General features: G+C 42.1%; 1 protein-coding gene across 1 annotated transcript; it reads left to right on the top strand.

The window, feature by feature from the left end:
* Window positions 1-2,489: 2,489 nt before the first annotated feature.
* On the top strand, window positions 2,490-14,653 carry wdr1 (WD repeat domain 1). Its single transcript, XM_080000059.1, has 15 exons — window positions 2,490-2,597; window positions 3,583-3,704; window positions 3,824-3,914; window positions 4,011-4,158; window positions 8,364-8,544; window positions 10,104-10,181; window positions 10,367-10,447; window positions 10,787-11,020; window positions 11,555-11,644; window positions 11,891-12,045; window positions 12,141-12,228; window positions 12,342-12,452; window positions 12,636-12,809; window positions 12,927-13,071; window positions 13,869-14,653. Exons 1-15 carry the CDS (start codon window positions 2,588-2,590, stop codon window positions 13,973-13,975), a joined length of 1,815 nt encoding a protein of 604 aa, XP_079856185.1. The 5' UTR covers window positions 2,490-2,587; the 3' UTR covers window positions 13,976-14,653.
* The last annotated feature ends 259 nt before the right edge of the window (window positions 14,654-14,912 follow it).

Genomic DNA, 14,912 nt, shown 5'->3' with positions numbered 1-14,912 from the left:
CTCCAAATCCTCAGAGTAATAATAAAATATCTTACTTTTAGGCATAGGAGTAGAAGCCCTGCTTGTCTTCATCCTATCCCCACCAGGGCTCAGGAGAAGAGTTCTGAGCTCAGTACTTATAGGGGGCGTTTGTGATGTCACAAAGACATTACGCGACGGCGCCTGTCAGATGCCACACAATGGTTTCTGCGAGATCGTTGATTGTTTTCATTATGTTCCTTCAACCTGGTATGCATGTTTTCTTGTTGTGTTCGTGATCGATCTTGTACGGAAAGCAACTACATAAACATCCCATGCATTTTCTGCAGAAATAAAACATTTTACTTCAGTATTTTACATTACTTTCCAATTGAGATGGTTTAGGTCCATCACAGCCCAGTATGTTTCCCTTGCAAAAATACCAAATTAATTTATGCAAATATCTGCAGTGTAGTTGGGGTTGTATGTATCATGTCATAAAAAACTCAAAATGAATTCCTGTGACCTATAAAACAAAATTATATTCTATAGACAATATACACTGATATATATAGGAGGAGGTTTAGCACACTGATTAAATTAACCGATTAAAATGCACCTTCATAGACATTGTTCACCTCGGATTACTTCTGGAAGAATTATTAGAACTGAAATTATAAAGAGTCTGAGTCTGAATGATCTGAAAGGTGAGAGACAATTTGCTGGTTGGTTCTTTTCAAAGCATCAAAATCATTGTATTTTTTAGGCTTCCAGCACTGAAATAAACCGCCAAATCCCATTTTTAAAACAGGGATTCTCCAAGCAAGATAATCATGTCCCCAAATACATTTTCCATGAGGTAGAGTGATTGAAACGTTTCATTTCCGTTTGGGTGAAATGGAGAACACTCTTGGAAAGGACTATGGGAAAGTCCAATGATCACTATTTTTAGAGCTTATAGAGCTTATTGTGCGTGATCACCAGGTGCTATGACATTTCACTGCATATATGTATGACCATATGTTTATGTACGTGACAAATAATCTCTTGAACTTGAACTTGAACTTTTCAGAAACAGGAGCGTGTACTCGTGGTATGGAGCCCAGGGGACTCCCCATCCCAATCTCCTTCCTATTCTTAGGCAGGTAGAGTGACGACGCTGCCGATTTGATCTTGATGACAGGGTTGCTCATTTTAGGTCATGGGCCGTATTGGTCAAAATGCATCTCCGTGCAGGCCAGATCACTTCAACATTATTACAATATTGACTCCAATATCTCACAGACATCAATTCCACTGTGATCGATTCGACTGGATCCAGGGGTTGCAGGGTGGCCCTATGCGGCAGAATGATTAATAGTTAAACATCTGCGTTATTAAAAAGATGTTTGCGTCATAGTTTCACTGATATCTCCCTTACTATGGTCGAGACAGCTATGGAGGCTTGGGCGACCTTCTCAGATCAGGGTGCCGTGGACAAAACCTTATCAAATAGGGTCCGTGGCCACAGGTGTGTATCAAATGAGGGTCCCCCCCGGTTCGAACAGGTTGAGAATCACCGGTTTACATGATAATAGCTGAGCGTGAATATTTCAATGAAGGTATCGATCTACTGTTTATTCATCTGGCTTCGCTGCGTTTGTTTGTTTGTTTGTTTGTTTGTTTTTCCACCAAATCACCCAGCGGGCCGGACTGGACCCCTCGGTGGGCCAAGATGCAGCTCGCAGGCCATATCTTTGCCACCCGTGATTCTCGATCGTCGTGTCGAGGACCGGGCGCACCTCCGGCGGGCTGGCACCGGCGTGCCGGCGACGGACCGTGCCCACCCGTGCCCGCGTTTAACCCCTGGAGCGCTGCAGCGGCGGCGCCAGCGGCAGAGCAGCCGGAGAGGAGCTGACTTTACTATATATGGGCAAAGCAGCTTCACCAGGCGCTGCGCTCTAGTGCTGAGCGGCTCGACGCCTTTTTCAGACTCGTTCCGTCACGACTCGGTGACGAGTCAGTACAGAGTCGTTCGACCCCCCCCCCCGCCCCATCCGTGACTCTTCCTTCACATCGTCGGTGTAAAGTTCGGGTGGGCGAGGGAGGACCTCCGGTGAACGATGGACGCGAGGCAGAAGAGTCGGTTGCCCCCGGATTGTGAATTTTAATTCTCAAAAGGGAAAAACGACAATTCTCGGTAATAGACGACGACGGGACGTTCCAGCACAAATCTCTCCGAATGATTTATTTTCGCAGGGAAATGCCCGAGTGTGAATCACCCCAAAAAAGAAAAGATTTTGGTGGAAGTGTAAATCAGTCACATTCAATACGAATTATGCCCAACGCATTGGTCTTTTTCCACATGAAATATCGTCCTCGGTAATGACTTCAATTTGAAGTGAAGACTCGCTCGCCCCACCTTTTTATTGTTTTATTTTTATTTTTTATTTATTTTTTGGCCGGATTAACTTCCGACTCCCGAGTCATCTAAAAAAGGATTCGTTCGCGACGAAAGAGTCGTTCGCGAGTCCCGCGTAACTCCCGCACTCACTTCCGGGTCTGCGTGACAGGGAGTGTACGGTCCGAAGCCGGAGCGTCTCACCCGTTTCATCCCGTCGGACGCGAAGGATCAGCAGCAGCAGCCAAAATGGAACCGAGTGAGTGTTGGGCGTGACGGGTGGTATTACCGTCGGAGGGGTGTTGAGCTCGGCCGAGCACTTGATTCCTGAGTGTGTTCGGGGAAGTCGTGAGCTCTGGTGCCGGCTAGCCTTGCAGCTAGCTAGCCTCGCCCATAGCGGCTTTTGACATTTCATAGAATTTCCTGCGACAGTGAAAGATCTTCAGTTAAGATGGATGTGAGGTATAGATGCATCTTAAATCAATCTTATATTGAGTTGGTTGGTTGTTTTGCTGAGCCCTTGTCTGGCGTTACAGATAGATAGAGAGCGTTATTATTATGGTGTTATACGGAAGCTGTCTGGCGGTGATTTATTTAATTATTATTCAACATTATTATTGTTATAATTATTATTATTATTACTTTCATTATTATTATTTTGCAGCAACGATTATTTCCTCTCGTCCTTTCACCCATATAAGTATATGTGTAAGTGTTATGCGTAAACCTTCTAGCATTTAACCGTAAAGAAGGATTAGACATTGTCGATGTCATTACGCTGAATTAAATAAAATAAATAAATAAATAAATCTGTAATAATACCTGTACTCATAATTTCAAGAGTATTTAATGGTGTCGGAGGAGGGCGACTGAATCTCAAAAATGAAGGAGATATTTTTCCTGAACTCATTTTATGGAAACATACCCAATTCACATTTTATTTATTGCAACGAGTCTAACACTGGTTCAAAATTCCCTTGACTTTAGGATGGAAACACATAGTTGTGGAATCTACCAATTTCACAAAAACATTGTTCGCATGATTAAAATTGTGACAGGTATAATAAGGTATACATTTGTAGCCATGGGTTTGTGATTTGATTCTTTTCATGTGATGCGTTTGCCTAAGGTTTGCTGTTACAATAATACACGCCTGTAACTTTAGCTTCTGATCATCACTGTTTTGAGTTCTTGCAATTACTAATGGCCATTCTGTTCTCCTTCTATTCACCTCCATCTCTAAGAGTGCACATTCGCCAGTCTTCCGCAAATGGAGAGGGGAGCGGCCAAGGTGCTCGGTGGGGACCCCAAAGGGAACAATTTCCTTTATACCAACGGCAAGAGTGTGATCATCCGGAACATCGACGTAATCATTTTTTTATTCAACTACATGCGTTTGCTGAGAAATTTCTGAGTTAGTTCGGACCGAATCTATTGATTTTAAACCTGACAGAGACCCGCTGATGTGACTCATATCTTGTACAGAACCCAGCCATAGCAGACATCTACACAGAGCACGCACATTCAGTCACTGTTGCCAAGTATTCTCCTAGTGGCTTCTACATCGCTTCTGGAGGTAAGCATCCAACCTGTGCACAACATGCAGTCGCTGTCAACGAATGTGCAAATTTTCTGAGGCAGTAATTGACTGTCGCTGTCAAATCCCCTTCAGATGTATCAGGGAAGCTCCGTATCTGGGACACCACGCAGAAGGAGCACCTGATGAAGTACGAGTACCAGCCTTTCGGAGGCAAGATCAAGGACATCGCCTGGACCGAGGATAGCAAGAGAATCGCTGCGGTGGGGGAGGGTCGAGAGAAGTAAGTCTTAAGAGTTATGTTACTGGAAAAGGGATGAAACTAAATCCTTGTTTTCAGGCATTGTCGTTATTGCTGGGCGGCTTATTTCTTAATCCGGTGATCAATGGTCATCGTCACACATGCAAAAAAAATGTCAATCACCAGTTGTTGATGTTTTTCCAAAGTGTATAAAATAATCTACCTTTACTATAAATAATTTCATTTATGCTTAAACACCACAATCGTTCTAAAACAAAGCTGAAAATACTTCTCCCCGCAACGATCACGCTGTCTCTGAAGTGTGTGTGTTGCATTCACACGGATTACGGTCGATGGCAAACTGCAAGTTACGTAGAGAAAGTGATGAGCCTACTCTACTGCGCATGTCTGCTGCAACTGTCGGCTTTTTGTCCTGCAGTGGTAGATACCATGTTCTCTGGAATATCGTACTTAAATTAAGTTAAATGGCTTAAATAAAAATCGTGGATGAATATAAAAGTATTTTTTTTCCTATTTATTAATTACATGGAGGCTGCTGTGGTGCTTGTGTAGCGTGGATGTGGTGATCTTGCCTGGTACGGTTGGGCCGATGACAAGTTGTGGCTCCAGGTTATTTCTTATATACGGTAATAATATAATTAAATATGAATAATTAATATAATTTATGGCTGGAAGATATGGCCAAAAATGTTATCACGTTTCTTTTTATATTGATCGATGTTGATAATTATCACAATATATATATTGAATAATAATGCTTAATTTACAGTTTTAAGTCTATTCTCATGGCTTAAGTGAAATACTGAATAAATACAATAAAAACGATGTAAAGAAGAGAAATAAATAATAAAAAAATATATATATATTTACATTTAAATATATAATATAATCATTGTTGCCTGAGAACAGTCCAAAAGTTCCTGAATCTGCGCTCTGTGATTATATGCTGGAATGTTTGGAGCACACCAAAGGACTCTCTGACCATGTCAGACCAGATGTCACTGGAAATCACGGATTCTTTAGGCACTCTCCTTTTGCGGGGATGGGTGCCACGCCCGGTTGAAGTTGGGAGGAGGGCAACTTCGAGTTCAAGTTGGTGTTTGAGGGAGACCTGCTGCAGGGGGGCCTCATCCCGCCAGATATCGAGAGCGACAGATATCGGAGGAAGCCCAAACCCGGCACTCCTGCTGTATGATTCGCAGTTTGTGTTGTGTCTTTGTAGGTAGAGGAAAACAGACTCAAATTGTGTCGAAAATAAATCTCATAAGTTTATAATTGTTGTCGTGGAAGATTTTATCATGAAAATTGTCAAGATAGTTTTATCACCCAGCCCTAATAAAATTGCCAGTGGAAACCAGATGATCAGCCATTGACCAGCCATATAAACCTAAAAATACATGGTATAAACGTAAAAATACAAAGTAAAACGAACGGTTCCCCGCCCCCCAACACGTTACACGTCTCCACGTAATGGGTCCCCCCCCTTGATGCGCAATTCATAGTGCTATTAGTGGCCGCACAGTTTGCAACCACTACAGACCGGTGGAGTCTACTCCACGCCCATGGCACGATGCGAATGCGCGCCCAGAGCAACAAACTGCGCATATATAGGTATTCCTCACTTTACAATCGACCTGTTTAACGACTGTTCAGACTTATGACCAGTTTTCTGACCAGTCGGTATTGTGCGCTGCGTACAATACCGCGGCATCTCAGCGTGAAGCATCTCGTCTCATCAACATTCTCAGTCCGTCTCGTTCGCGCAGTCTGTCAGTATTCACTACACTAGCGTTCACAATGGCACGTCCCTTACCATGAAATAACACGGGTCCTCGCTTATCGACCAATACGCTTAACAACCTGGTCCTAGGAGAGGAACTCGGTCGATAAGTGAGGAGTACCTGTATAACGAATTGAATGATGTCACGATACGCCCGCCTCCACAATCTCATTGTGCTCCACCACCTGACCGGAGGCTTGCGCGCGCATACAACATAATTTAACGTTGCAAATGCGGTCTCCCCATTCCAGAAGTGCAGGATTTATTATTTACAAGTAAAGTATTTACACAAAATCATCCAACTTTTACTCAATTTAGTCCCATAGCAACAGGGAGACGTGCACAGGTTTTATTTGAATGGAACAGGACAGTCCCTTAACTCACCTGTCTTAGAAATGTTGTTTCATACAAGTAGGAAACAAAGGAAAATAAATAGATCTAAAATAAAAAGACAGGCATGGGAGCCGGCGCACACCCCTGTCTGGAGGAGAAACAAAAAACTTGTCTCCAGGTCTCTGAGTTAGGTTTAGGTTTTTCATTTTTCATACAAATAACAAACTCAGGAAAGAAGTCAAAATCTTTCTCTATTAGATTATAATATATTTTGCGATATTATTATCATTATTATTATTATTATTACAAGATCTGCATATAGAGCGGCACACGGGGGAGGCTGTGATGTGCAGATCACGGGCGCCCGATGGGGCGTCTCCTCCCAGTGATCTGCACTCTGCTATGCTGCTCCGTTTGACCAGAGCGGCAAAATGCCAAGAACCGGACCTGGGGTCCATGTGCCTTTTTTATTTTTTATTTTTTTTGAACACCTGCCCCTTTTAAAGTTTCTCTACAGGACTGTAGAAAGGGGACGTGAGATCCGGAGTAGTTTCTAAACAGCGCTGAGCGGAGATGGCAAGAGGTCGGAAAGGGCTCTGCTCCCTCTTTCCCTCTCTCCCATTCCCCCTCTCGCCCTATCCCCGCTCCAGTTTCAGAACGTGCTAAACTGCACCGTTTCAATGCTGTGATTTTTCCTGGCGGATTAAAAATAAATAAATGAATAGTCATCAATATCAGTAGCGATCAATGAAGTCGGTTGCCGACTCTTAAAAAAAAAAAAATACAACAACAAACGTAAATCTGCCCAAGCCGTGCACGTAGAGCTGTACGAAGGTAAATAACTGGCACATGATAGACGTCATCGACACGCCCGCCCACTCACTCACTGTGAATGATCCAGACAATGACCTGCTCCGTTCACACATGGGCTCAATCAGACATTACCCAGACTTTGTAATAGGGTGCTGGCTGGGTAAAGTCCAGGTAATATGATTTGGACATTTGCGTTCACACATACGGCTCATCCAGATAAAGTCAGAATAATGTCAGGTTTACAGTGCATGTGTGAAAGCAGACATACATACATACATACATACATACATACATACATACATACATACAAAAATCCCCTTCCTCCCTGAGACATCCGGGGGAAGATCTCTGTTTGTCCCAAACACATGTTCGATCATCCCCGGGATGACGCAACGCTGTTAGTCTCAAGCTCTGCTCGGGTTGTCTGTCTGTTAACGCTATGCAGTCCAATTGGCTGGTGTAAGTCGCTGGATGTGAATGGGTTCAGAAGACGAAGCTTGGATTTATATAACTTGGGATGACTTTCTGAAAATTCAAAAAATGCAGAGATTAAAAAAAACGAAACAACAAAAACGCAGAGCAATAACACTAACTGCAGGCTGGACCCCTAAATATAGCAGTTTTAAGATTGCAGTGTAAAAGTAAACATTAATTTAATTTATTCCAAAACTTTAGGAAATGTTAGATATTTATTTCTGTTTAAAGAAATAAGTATTGTTCATTCTTGTGGCAGACTTGGGGGCACGGTTGACCCCACCCCCCAAGACAAGACAATAATGCAGATGGATTGGTGACTATCAATCGGCAGCAAAAATCTCATGCCTGGCCCAGCCCTAATTGTTGTGCAGGTAAATGGATGTGAGGGCATGAGATCTGAGTCTGTTGCTCGGCACTGGATCATTCTTTGTGGTGCACTTTGTTGCGTCACTCAGACAGAAGGTTTGACAATGGGTGGGGAAACTGCTCTAATGCATTTGGCCTGTTTCCCAACTTCGCATTTTTATCAACTGATTGTCATCTGACGTCTATATATAAATACATAAATTTGTGTTGCAATTTGGAAAGTTGTGGTTTATTGTCTTGTGTTCAATAACACCGGGTTATATTACAGTGTTTACTAGATGTATTTTAATCTTTATATGGATCACATAAACGCAAGGTCATTTAAATTGCTGTATTAATAACATTGCAATGGATCATGATATATTTCATTGTGCTCCCAGTTGTGTCACCAGGTTCCTTCCAACACACAGCCCTACCGCACATTTCACCAGATTAACTGAATGTGTTCCCCTTTTAGGTTTGGGGCCGTGTTCCTATGGGACACTGGTTCATCCGTCGGAGAGGTGGCTGGCCACTTTAAAATCATCAACAGTGTGGACATAAAACAGACACGGCCATACCGCCTAGCCAGCGGCGGCGACGACAAAGTTGTTGGTTTCTCCGAAGGGCCACCGTTCAAGTTTAAGTCCACATCTACCGTAAGTTTACCTTCGCTGTCAGATTCACATTTTTCTCTCAATATGTCGTTGTCACCATTCAAAGTTGTTTCTTTTTAATTTATTTTATTTTTTTTAACCTTTGCTGTCAGCATGCTGGGCATACAACACAGAGTATTTGTATTCCATTTGCATCCAGGACAGAGTTAGTCTGCAAGTGGAGTTCAAGTTCTCAACCTGCAATGCAACTCTTTATTAATTCTTAAATCATCAAGAACTGCTGCAATAACTCTGTCCTGTGGACGACCTGTAGAATGACAAGAGCATAGTTTTGGTTATGGAGAGCCACCACCAACCCCCCTCTTTGGATAACTATTTATCATGTTTGGATCTATAACAACTGATCACTACTCCAAGAGGGGGAGAATCAAAGTTGTTTCTGAATACCACCTTGTCAATTTCAATCAAATCTGAATTGGATTTGTTGTCCTATTTATTTTTTAATTTTTTCAAGAAACATTTCAAAGCATAGGAGTGGCTGATGACAAGTTGATATGGAGTCTATCACACAGATATACGATGGACTTCTTACCAGATCCTTGAGGTGCTTGAAGTGCTTGCATTTCATCCTCAGAAATTTAATTACTTGATTACCCTGCAAATAGTCGTGCTGAAGTGCTTGAAAAGTCCTTGGAAAAGAAAAACCATGATCATTGAAAACCTGTGATATTAGGCCTGGTTTTGTTATTGAAGTGTGTGTGTGTGTGTGTGTGTGTGTGTGTGTGTGTGTGTGTGTGTGTGTGTGTGTGTGTGTGTGTGTGTGTGTGTGTGTGTGTGTGTCTAAGATTATATTTGAATGAAGACCACACCTTAAATATATTATAAGTCCTTGAAATTGGAAAAATTGTGCTTAAAGAAAAGTACTTGGAAGTCCTTTAATTTATTTTTTGAATGCCAGAATGAACCCTGATTACAGTATATTGTAGTTTTCGTATACAACTCATATTTTCAGGGCTAATTCAATCAGTTTGTATTCACTGATGCTGCTGTTCTCATGTCTGCCTTGCTCTGAGAACAGAATGTGTGAGGAAGCAAGCCTAAAATGAATCTATGGTGAATTATTCCTTTCACGACATTACTGGTGAAATAGCAGAAAGATCAATTTGGCTAAAATTAGCTTCTCAAATGATCAGTTTTCATCTGTTGGTTTATTTATGTCGGAAATATGTGATTGGAATCGTCAATATTTTTGGCCAATTTCTTTACAATATTAAGAAATTTGTATTTGCACTGTACTATTGCAGTAATTTTACTAATTTCATTAATGACATTCAAGGCTTGTCTGAGCAGTAGGCCTTTAGCCCTTTTCTCAAGGTATGTTGGCTCTAAAAATTGACAACCTTTTTTAACAATAGATTGTTGAATATCAAACATGGAACTGGCTTTTAATTTTCTTCTACCAGACAAATGCAATTCCCTCCTACATTCCTCGGATAGTTTTGGAATTCTCTGCAGTGTGGTCATTTTACATGGTCTTTCTTCATGTTTTGGGTATTGTATTTTATTTAACTTTCTTTTTGTTTCCATATTTACCACTACAGGAACACAGTCGCTTTGTCAACTGTGTACGTTTCTCTCCTAATGGAAGCCGGTTAGTTTCAGCTGGAGCTGATGGTCAGGTGAGGATCTAGGATCATTTCTATAGTCATGGTGTAATCCTTTTAATAGTGGAACATTGGTGTTTTATTTTCCCTTCATTTAGAAGTAATAGGGACTTTAGCTTGGGCTTCGGATTTATTTTTGTGCTGTTACAAAATTCTCAAATTAAGTATTCTGGATATATCAACAAATATCATTTGTACAGATCATCTTGTACGACGGCAAGACTGGAGAGAAAATCGGCTCACTTGGTGGAGAGAAGGCCCACAACGGAGGAATCTATGCGGTAAGTGTGGGAGTGTGACAAGTTCTGCGTGGAAATTACTACTGACGGCCAGAACTGTCTATTGAAAGCCCAAAGGCCTCACCTCAACCTTTTTATTCTCCAGCATGTGAGAACACCTGACGATGGACCGTAAAGTAACTATTTTGTAAAGGTCCAGTTTGTCGTAGTTTCTCTGTCCGTGCCTCCTAACTTTCATGTTCCTTTCCTGTAGCGCTATCTCTAACAGGACAGCAAATATTAAATTTGGGCTGAGGATCACACCCTTTCCCCAGAGTCCCGTCTAGCTTGGGGCAGGAGCTTGTTTGTGCATCGCTGACTTGCCTTGAACTTCCCCTCCAGGTCTGCTGGAGCCCGGACAGCTCCCAGCTGATGTCTGCCTCAGGGGACAAGACAGTGAAGCTGTGGGACGTTGGCACCGACACAGTTGTCACCACCTTCAACATGGGCGCTGACGTCATGGACCAGCAGCTGGGCTGCCTGTGGCAGAAGGACCACCTCCTCAGCATCTCGCTGTCAGGATACATCAACTACCTGGATAAGAACAACCCGGACCGGCCTCTGCGCGTCATCAAGGTTAGCCTCCAGCAAGAGCAAGGGAAACTTTATTTTTTTTGGTGGGGTGGGGGGTGCATTCATGAGTAGCGAGCCATATGATACCTTTTTTGTTTTTTCATGAAAATTGCTAGTTTATGAGTTTATTTTCTTTTTCTATTGACAAAAATGTATGTGCTGAGATCGCAAAAAAAAAAAGTTTTATTCAGTCTTGCCCCTCATTTCATCAAGTCATTTCATATCCACTTTGTATGCGTGTCATGAGTGCAAACAAATCATTCATACAAAGACGTGTTCACTATAATTGGCTCCCGGGAGATGTTTAACAAGCACACCCTATAATCTTGTAAAGAGGGGAAAGAACACAACTTGTACAGTATATTTCCAACAGGAAATGGCTGACACTTTTCTTTTTAGAATGGAATATCTATGAAATTATGATACTACAATATTTACAGATCACATTGTTAACTTTAGCTTTAACTTTAGCTTCCTGTCTAAATGACTACGTGAATATCCGTCATAACAAAAGTATGCTTTTCTTTTGTCCGACAGGGTCACAGTAAATCCATCCAGTCTCTTACTGTTCATAAGAATGAAGGGCGGACAGACATCTACTCTGGGAGTCATGACGGACATATCAATATCCTTTCTCTGCTTCAGTAATGCAGTGTTTAATTGCCCGGATCGGACGCTGGCAAGCGAGTGGTGCTTTAATAAAACGACTTCCATCAATATTTATGGAGTTTTAAGCTACATTATAACGACGACATTTACAGTTTCTGGCATTGAACACATGCTAATGAACCAATTGTCCTTCAGTTGCACGAGCACTCAATGTTTGTCAGGGGCAAAAAAAAAAAAAAAAGTTCTTTAGCCTCTCCTGCATATTTTTGGAATGCCGAAACCGGGGAGAACGACGAATTTGTGGGGAAGGGCCACAGCAACCAGGTGAACAAGCTGGTGATCGATGGCGCTGGCCAGCTGGTGAGCTGCAGCATGGACGACACCGTGCGCTTCACAAACATCAACAGCAAGGAATACAGGTGGGTGTACTGAGAGGCGTGTTAATTTGCAGTCATCTCTGATCTTCGATGTTATATTTATATAGAGTATATAAATATATTGTTTCTCTCAACAGTGCCTCTGATGTGGTGAAGATGGACGCCCAGCCTAAATGTGTGTCAGTAGCACAGGGGGGGTTGGCGCTGGCTGTGTGCATTGGACAAGTAAGGTTTCGGCAGCTCGGCAGGTTGCTAACCAGGGGGGGGTTTTGAGACCACCCGTTTGAGTCTCGTAGATCTGTGTATTTATAAATAGACACCTCTTTCTCTCTAACCAGCTCGTCTTGCTGAAGGACAACAAGAAGGTATTCACACTGGACAAACTGGTCTATGAGGCTGAGGCTGGGGCCTTGCACCCCGGGGGCACCACCGCAGCAGTCGGAGGAGCAGTAAGTGGACATTAGGAAATGCTTCCCCTGCAGCCATCTTGGCACCTTACCTCGTCCACAATTTGCTAATACCACAGAGCTTAAGGTGGCCATCTCAAAGCCCTACAGTGGACATTTCCCACTTCCCTATTTTATCTATTCGACGTTGGATTCAGGTGGTTCTAAGCTGCTTCTCCTCCTCAGGATGGACAGACCCGCCTGTACTCCGTTCAGGGCAACACTCTTAAAGCAGAGGACCAGATCTTGGAGGGCGGCGGGCCGATCACAGACATGGCCTACTCCAACGACGGCGCTTATCTCGCCATCACCGACGCCAGCAAACTTGTCCGACTGTTTTCTGTGGCAGACGGCTACTCGGTAAACCCTTTTTCCTTCCGCTTCTCTGGATTTTCATGACGCGCACAATGCCTGTGAAATGTATGATTGGAACCGCCAATACCTTTTCAAATTGTTTTTATTTTTTTTCTACTCTAGGTTAAAAGCAATTTCTATGGCCACCATGCAAAAATAGTCACTGTGGCCTGGTCTCCTGATAATGATCACTTTGCCACTGCCGGGATGGACATGATGGTTTACATCTGGACAGTGTCTGATGAGGACAAAAGGATGAAATTGTCAGGTACATTCACTTCATACACAGGCACCAAGAAATGTATGTTACTGGACTTTCTGTCACACGGGCTGTCAATTAGTTCCTTGATCCAAAAAATATCATTATGGCAATAGGAGGGAAGTAGATTCTAATCTCCACACAATCCGAAATCGACAAATAAGGGGGCAATTTTTATTTTTATTGATTTTTTTATTTATTTTATAAGCAGCTGTGGGCCAGCACATTGTACTATTGGTGGTGGGGTAAAAATGGAAAAAAATCTATATCAAATTGACTTTTCTGAAAACAAAAACTGAACTAATTCAATTCAAAAATTTCTTCATGTTTTACTTTGATGACGCTTAATTCATAAATCAATAAAGAAATATCCCGTGTGTGTGTGTGTGTGTGTGTGTGTGTGTGTGTGTGTGTGTGTGTGTGTGTGTGTGTGTGTGTGTGTGTGTGTGTGTGTGTGTGTGTGTGTGTGTGTGTGTGTGTGTGTGTGTGTGTGTGTGTGTGTTACATTTTCATTAATGGTATTATTACCCATGCTGCTATACAACCCACTAAGCTTTTGATCAAATCAAAGTTTCACAGCTACATTACGCCCTTCAGAATGTCCACAAACAAGAAAAAGCCCGAAATGTATGTAGGTTGGAGAACATAAAAATACAGTAAAATTTCCCTCAATTGCGAATCTGGGCCTTGGCCAGAACTGTGGATGGAGAATGAGCTTTATGTTTAAAGCTTAGCTTCCTTTTCTTCTTCTTCTTCTTCCCATAACACATTTTCTTGTGACTGATCTGTTTTAACTCTGTCCTCAGATGCCCACAGGCTGCACCATGTGTCCAGTCTGGCCTGGATCGACGAGCACACCCTGGTCACCACCTCCCACGATGCCTGCGTGAAGCAGTGGACTGTTAAATTCTAAGCTGTACATCCACATCTCTAATGGCACGGACTACTTTAGAACTCACTCTTTTCTCTTTTTTTTCTTTCTTTATCTAAATGATGGTTTGTCTGCAAAAGCCCTTAATTACAAGCATTCACCATGGCAGGGAAAAGCACAGAGCAGGAGAGCGATACTTTAGAAAGTGCCACAGAAGGTCTTTCTCGAGCTTTATGGAACCAGAACACGTGTAAGCTCAACATTCCATAGGCTGTTGCCTTTTAACACTTGTCTGTGTAGTCGGGCTCAATGCATCACAACTTGATGAATGAACCAAAAGAGATTTTATTAGCTAAACCTTGTTTGAAATAATTAACTTTTTGGTTACATTCCTGAAATGGTCCTGGCTGCATTTATCTGTCAACCTTTGTTTGAGTGGGGAATTCATGGGGGTGGGCATTCTGCTTTTGGCTTAGTCTATGGCGACATACCTTTTTTTTTTTTTTTTTTTTTTCCTGTCATCCAAAATATAAGGAGGACTTGGGTGCAATAATAGGAACAAAACTATGATGTATACAATTTGGAAATGCTGTGTATTTAATGGAGCTCCGGTATTGTTGCTGTGTTTTGTTTGGGCCCACTATTTTTGTCCTTTTTCTTTTCTCCACGTCTCTCCTTTCTAAAAGGTGAAAATTATTCATAATAAAACATTTTTATGCATTTTGTCTTCCACATGAATCGGTGCTTCTTTGCTTTTAATACGATTTATATTCATTTGTTGGTTTATCAGCATTTTAAACAAACTTTTCGACTGTATTTCCTAAAGTCAGTAAAAGAATTGTGGGGGGAGAGAATGATAGCTGGGATTCGCTAAAATAAAAATTTGATTATGTGTATACGTATAATCCTTTACCACCAAAGGTCAATAGATGGAGACAGAGCGTTGCTGAAATTGAATGGTGGTGATTCTCCAGTTGGA

Source organism: Zeus faber (assembly GCF_960531495.2).
Source record: "Zeus faber genome assembly, chromosome: 5".
Taxonomy (NCBI): domain Eukaryota; kingdom Metazoa; phylum Chordata; class Actinopteri; order Zeiformes; family Zeidae; genus Zeus; species Zeus faber.
Note: the sequence above shows the minus strand (reverse complement) of the source record. Positions and strands in the feature narration are given on the sequence as shown.

Bases quoted from the DNA above. Each gene is read 5' to 3' on its own strand.
- wdr1 (XM_080000059.1), top strand. The intron at 11,645-11,890 runs ATCCTTTCTCTG...TCTCCTGCATAT, and splicing joins GTCATGACGGACATATCAAT to TTTTGGAATGCCGAAACCGG. The intron at 12,229-12,341 runs GTAAGGTTTCGG...CTCTCTAACCAG, and splicing joins TGGCTGTGTGCATTGGACAA to CTCGTCTTGCTGAAGGACAA.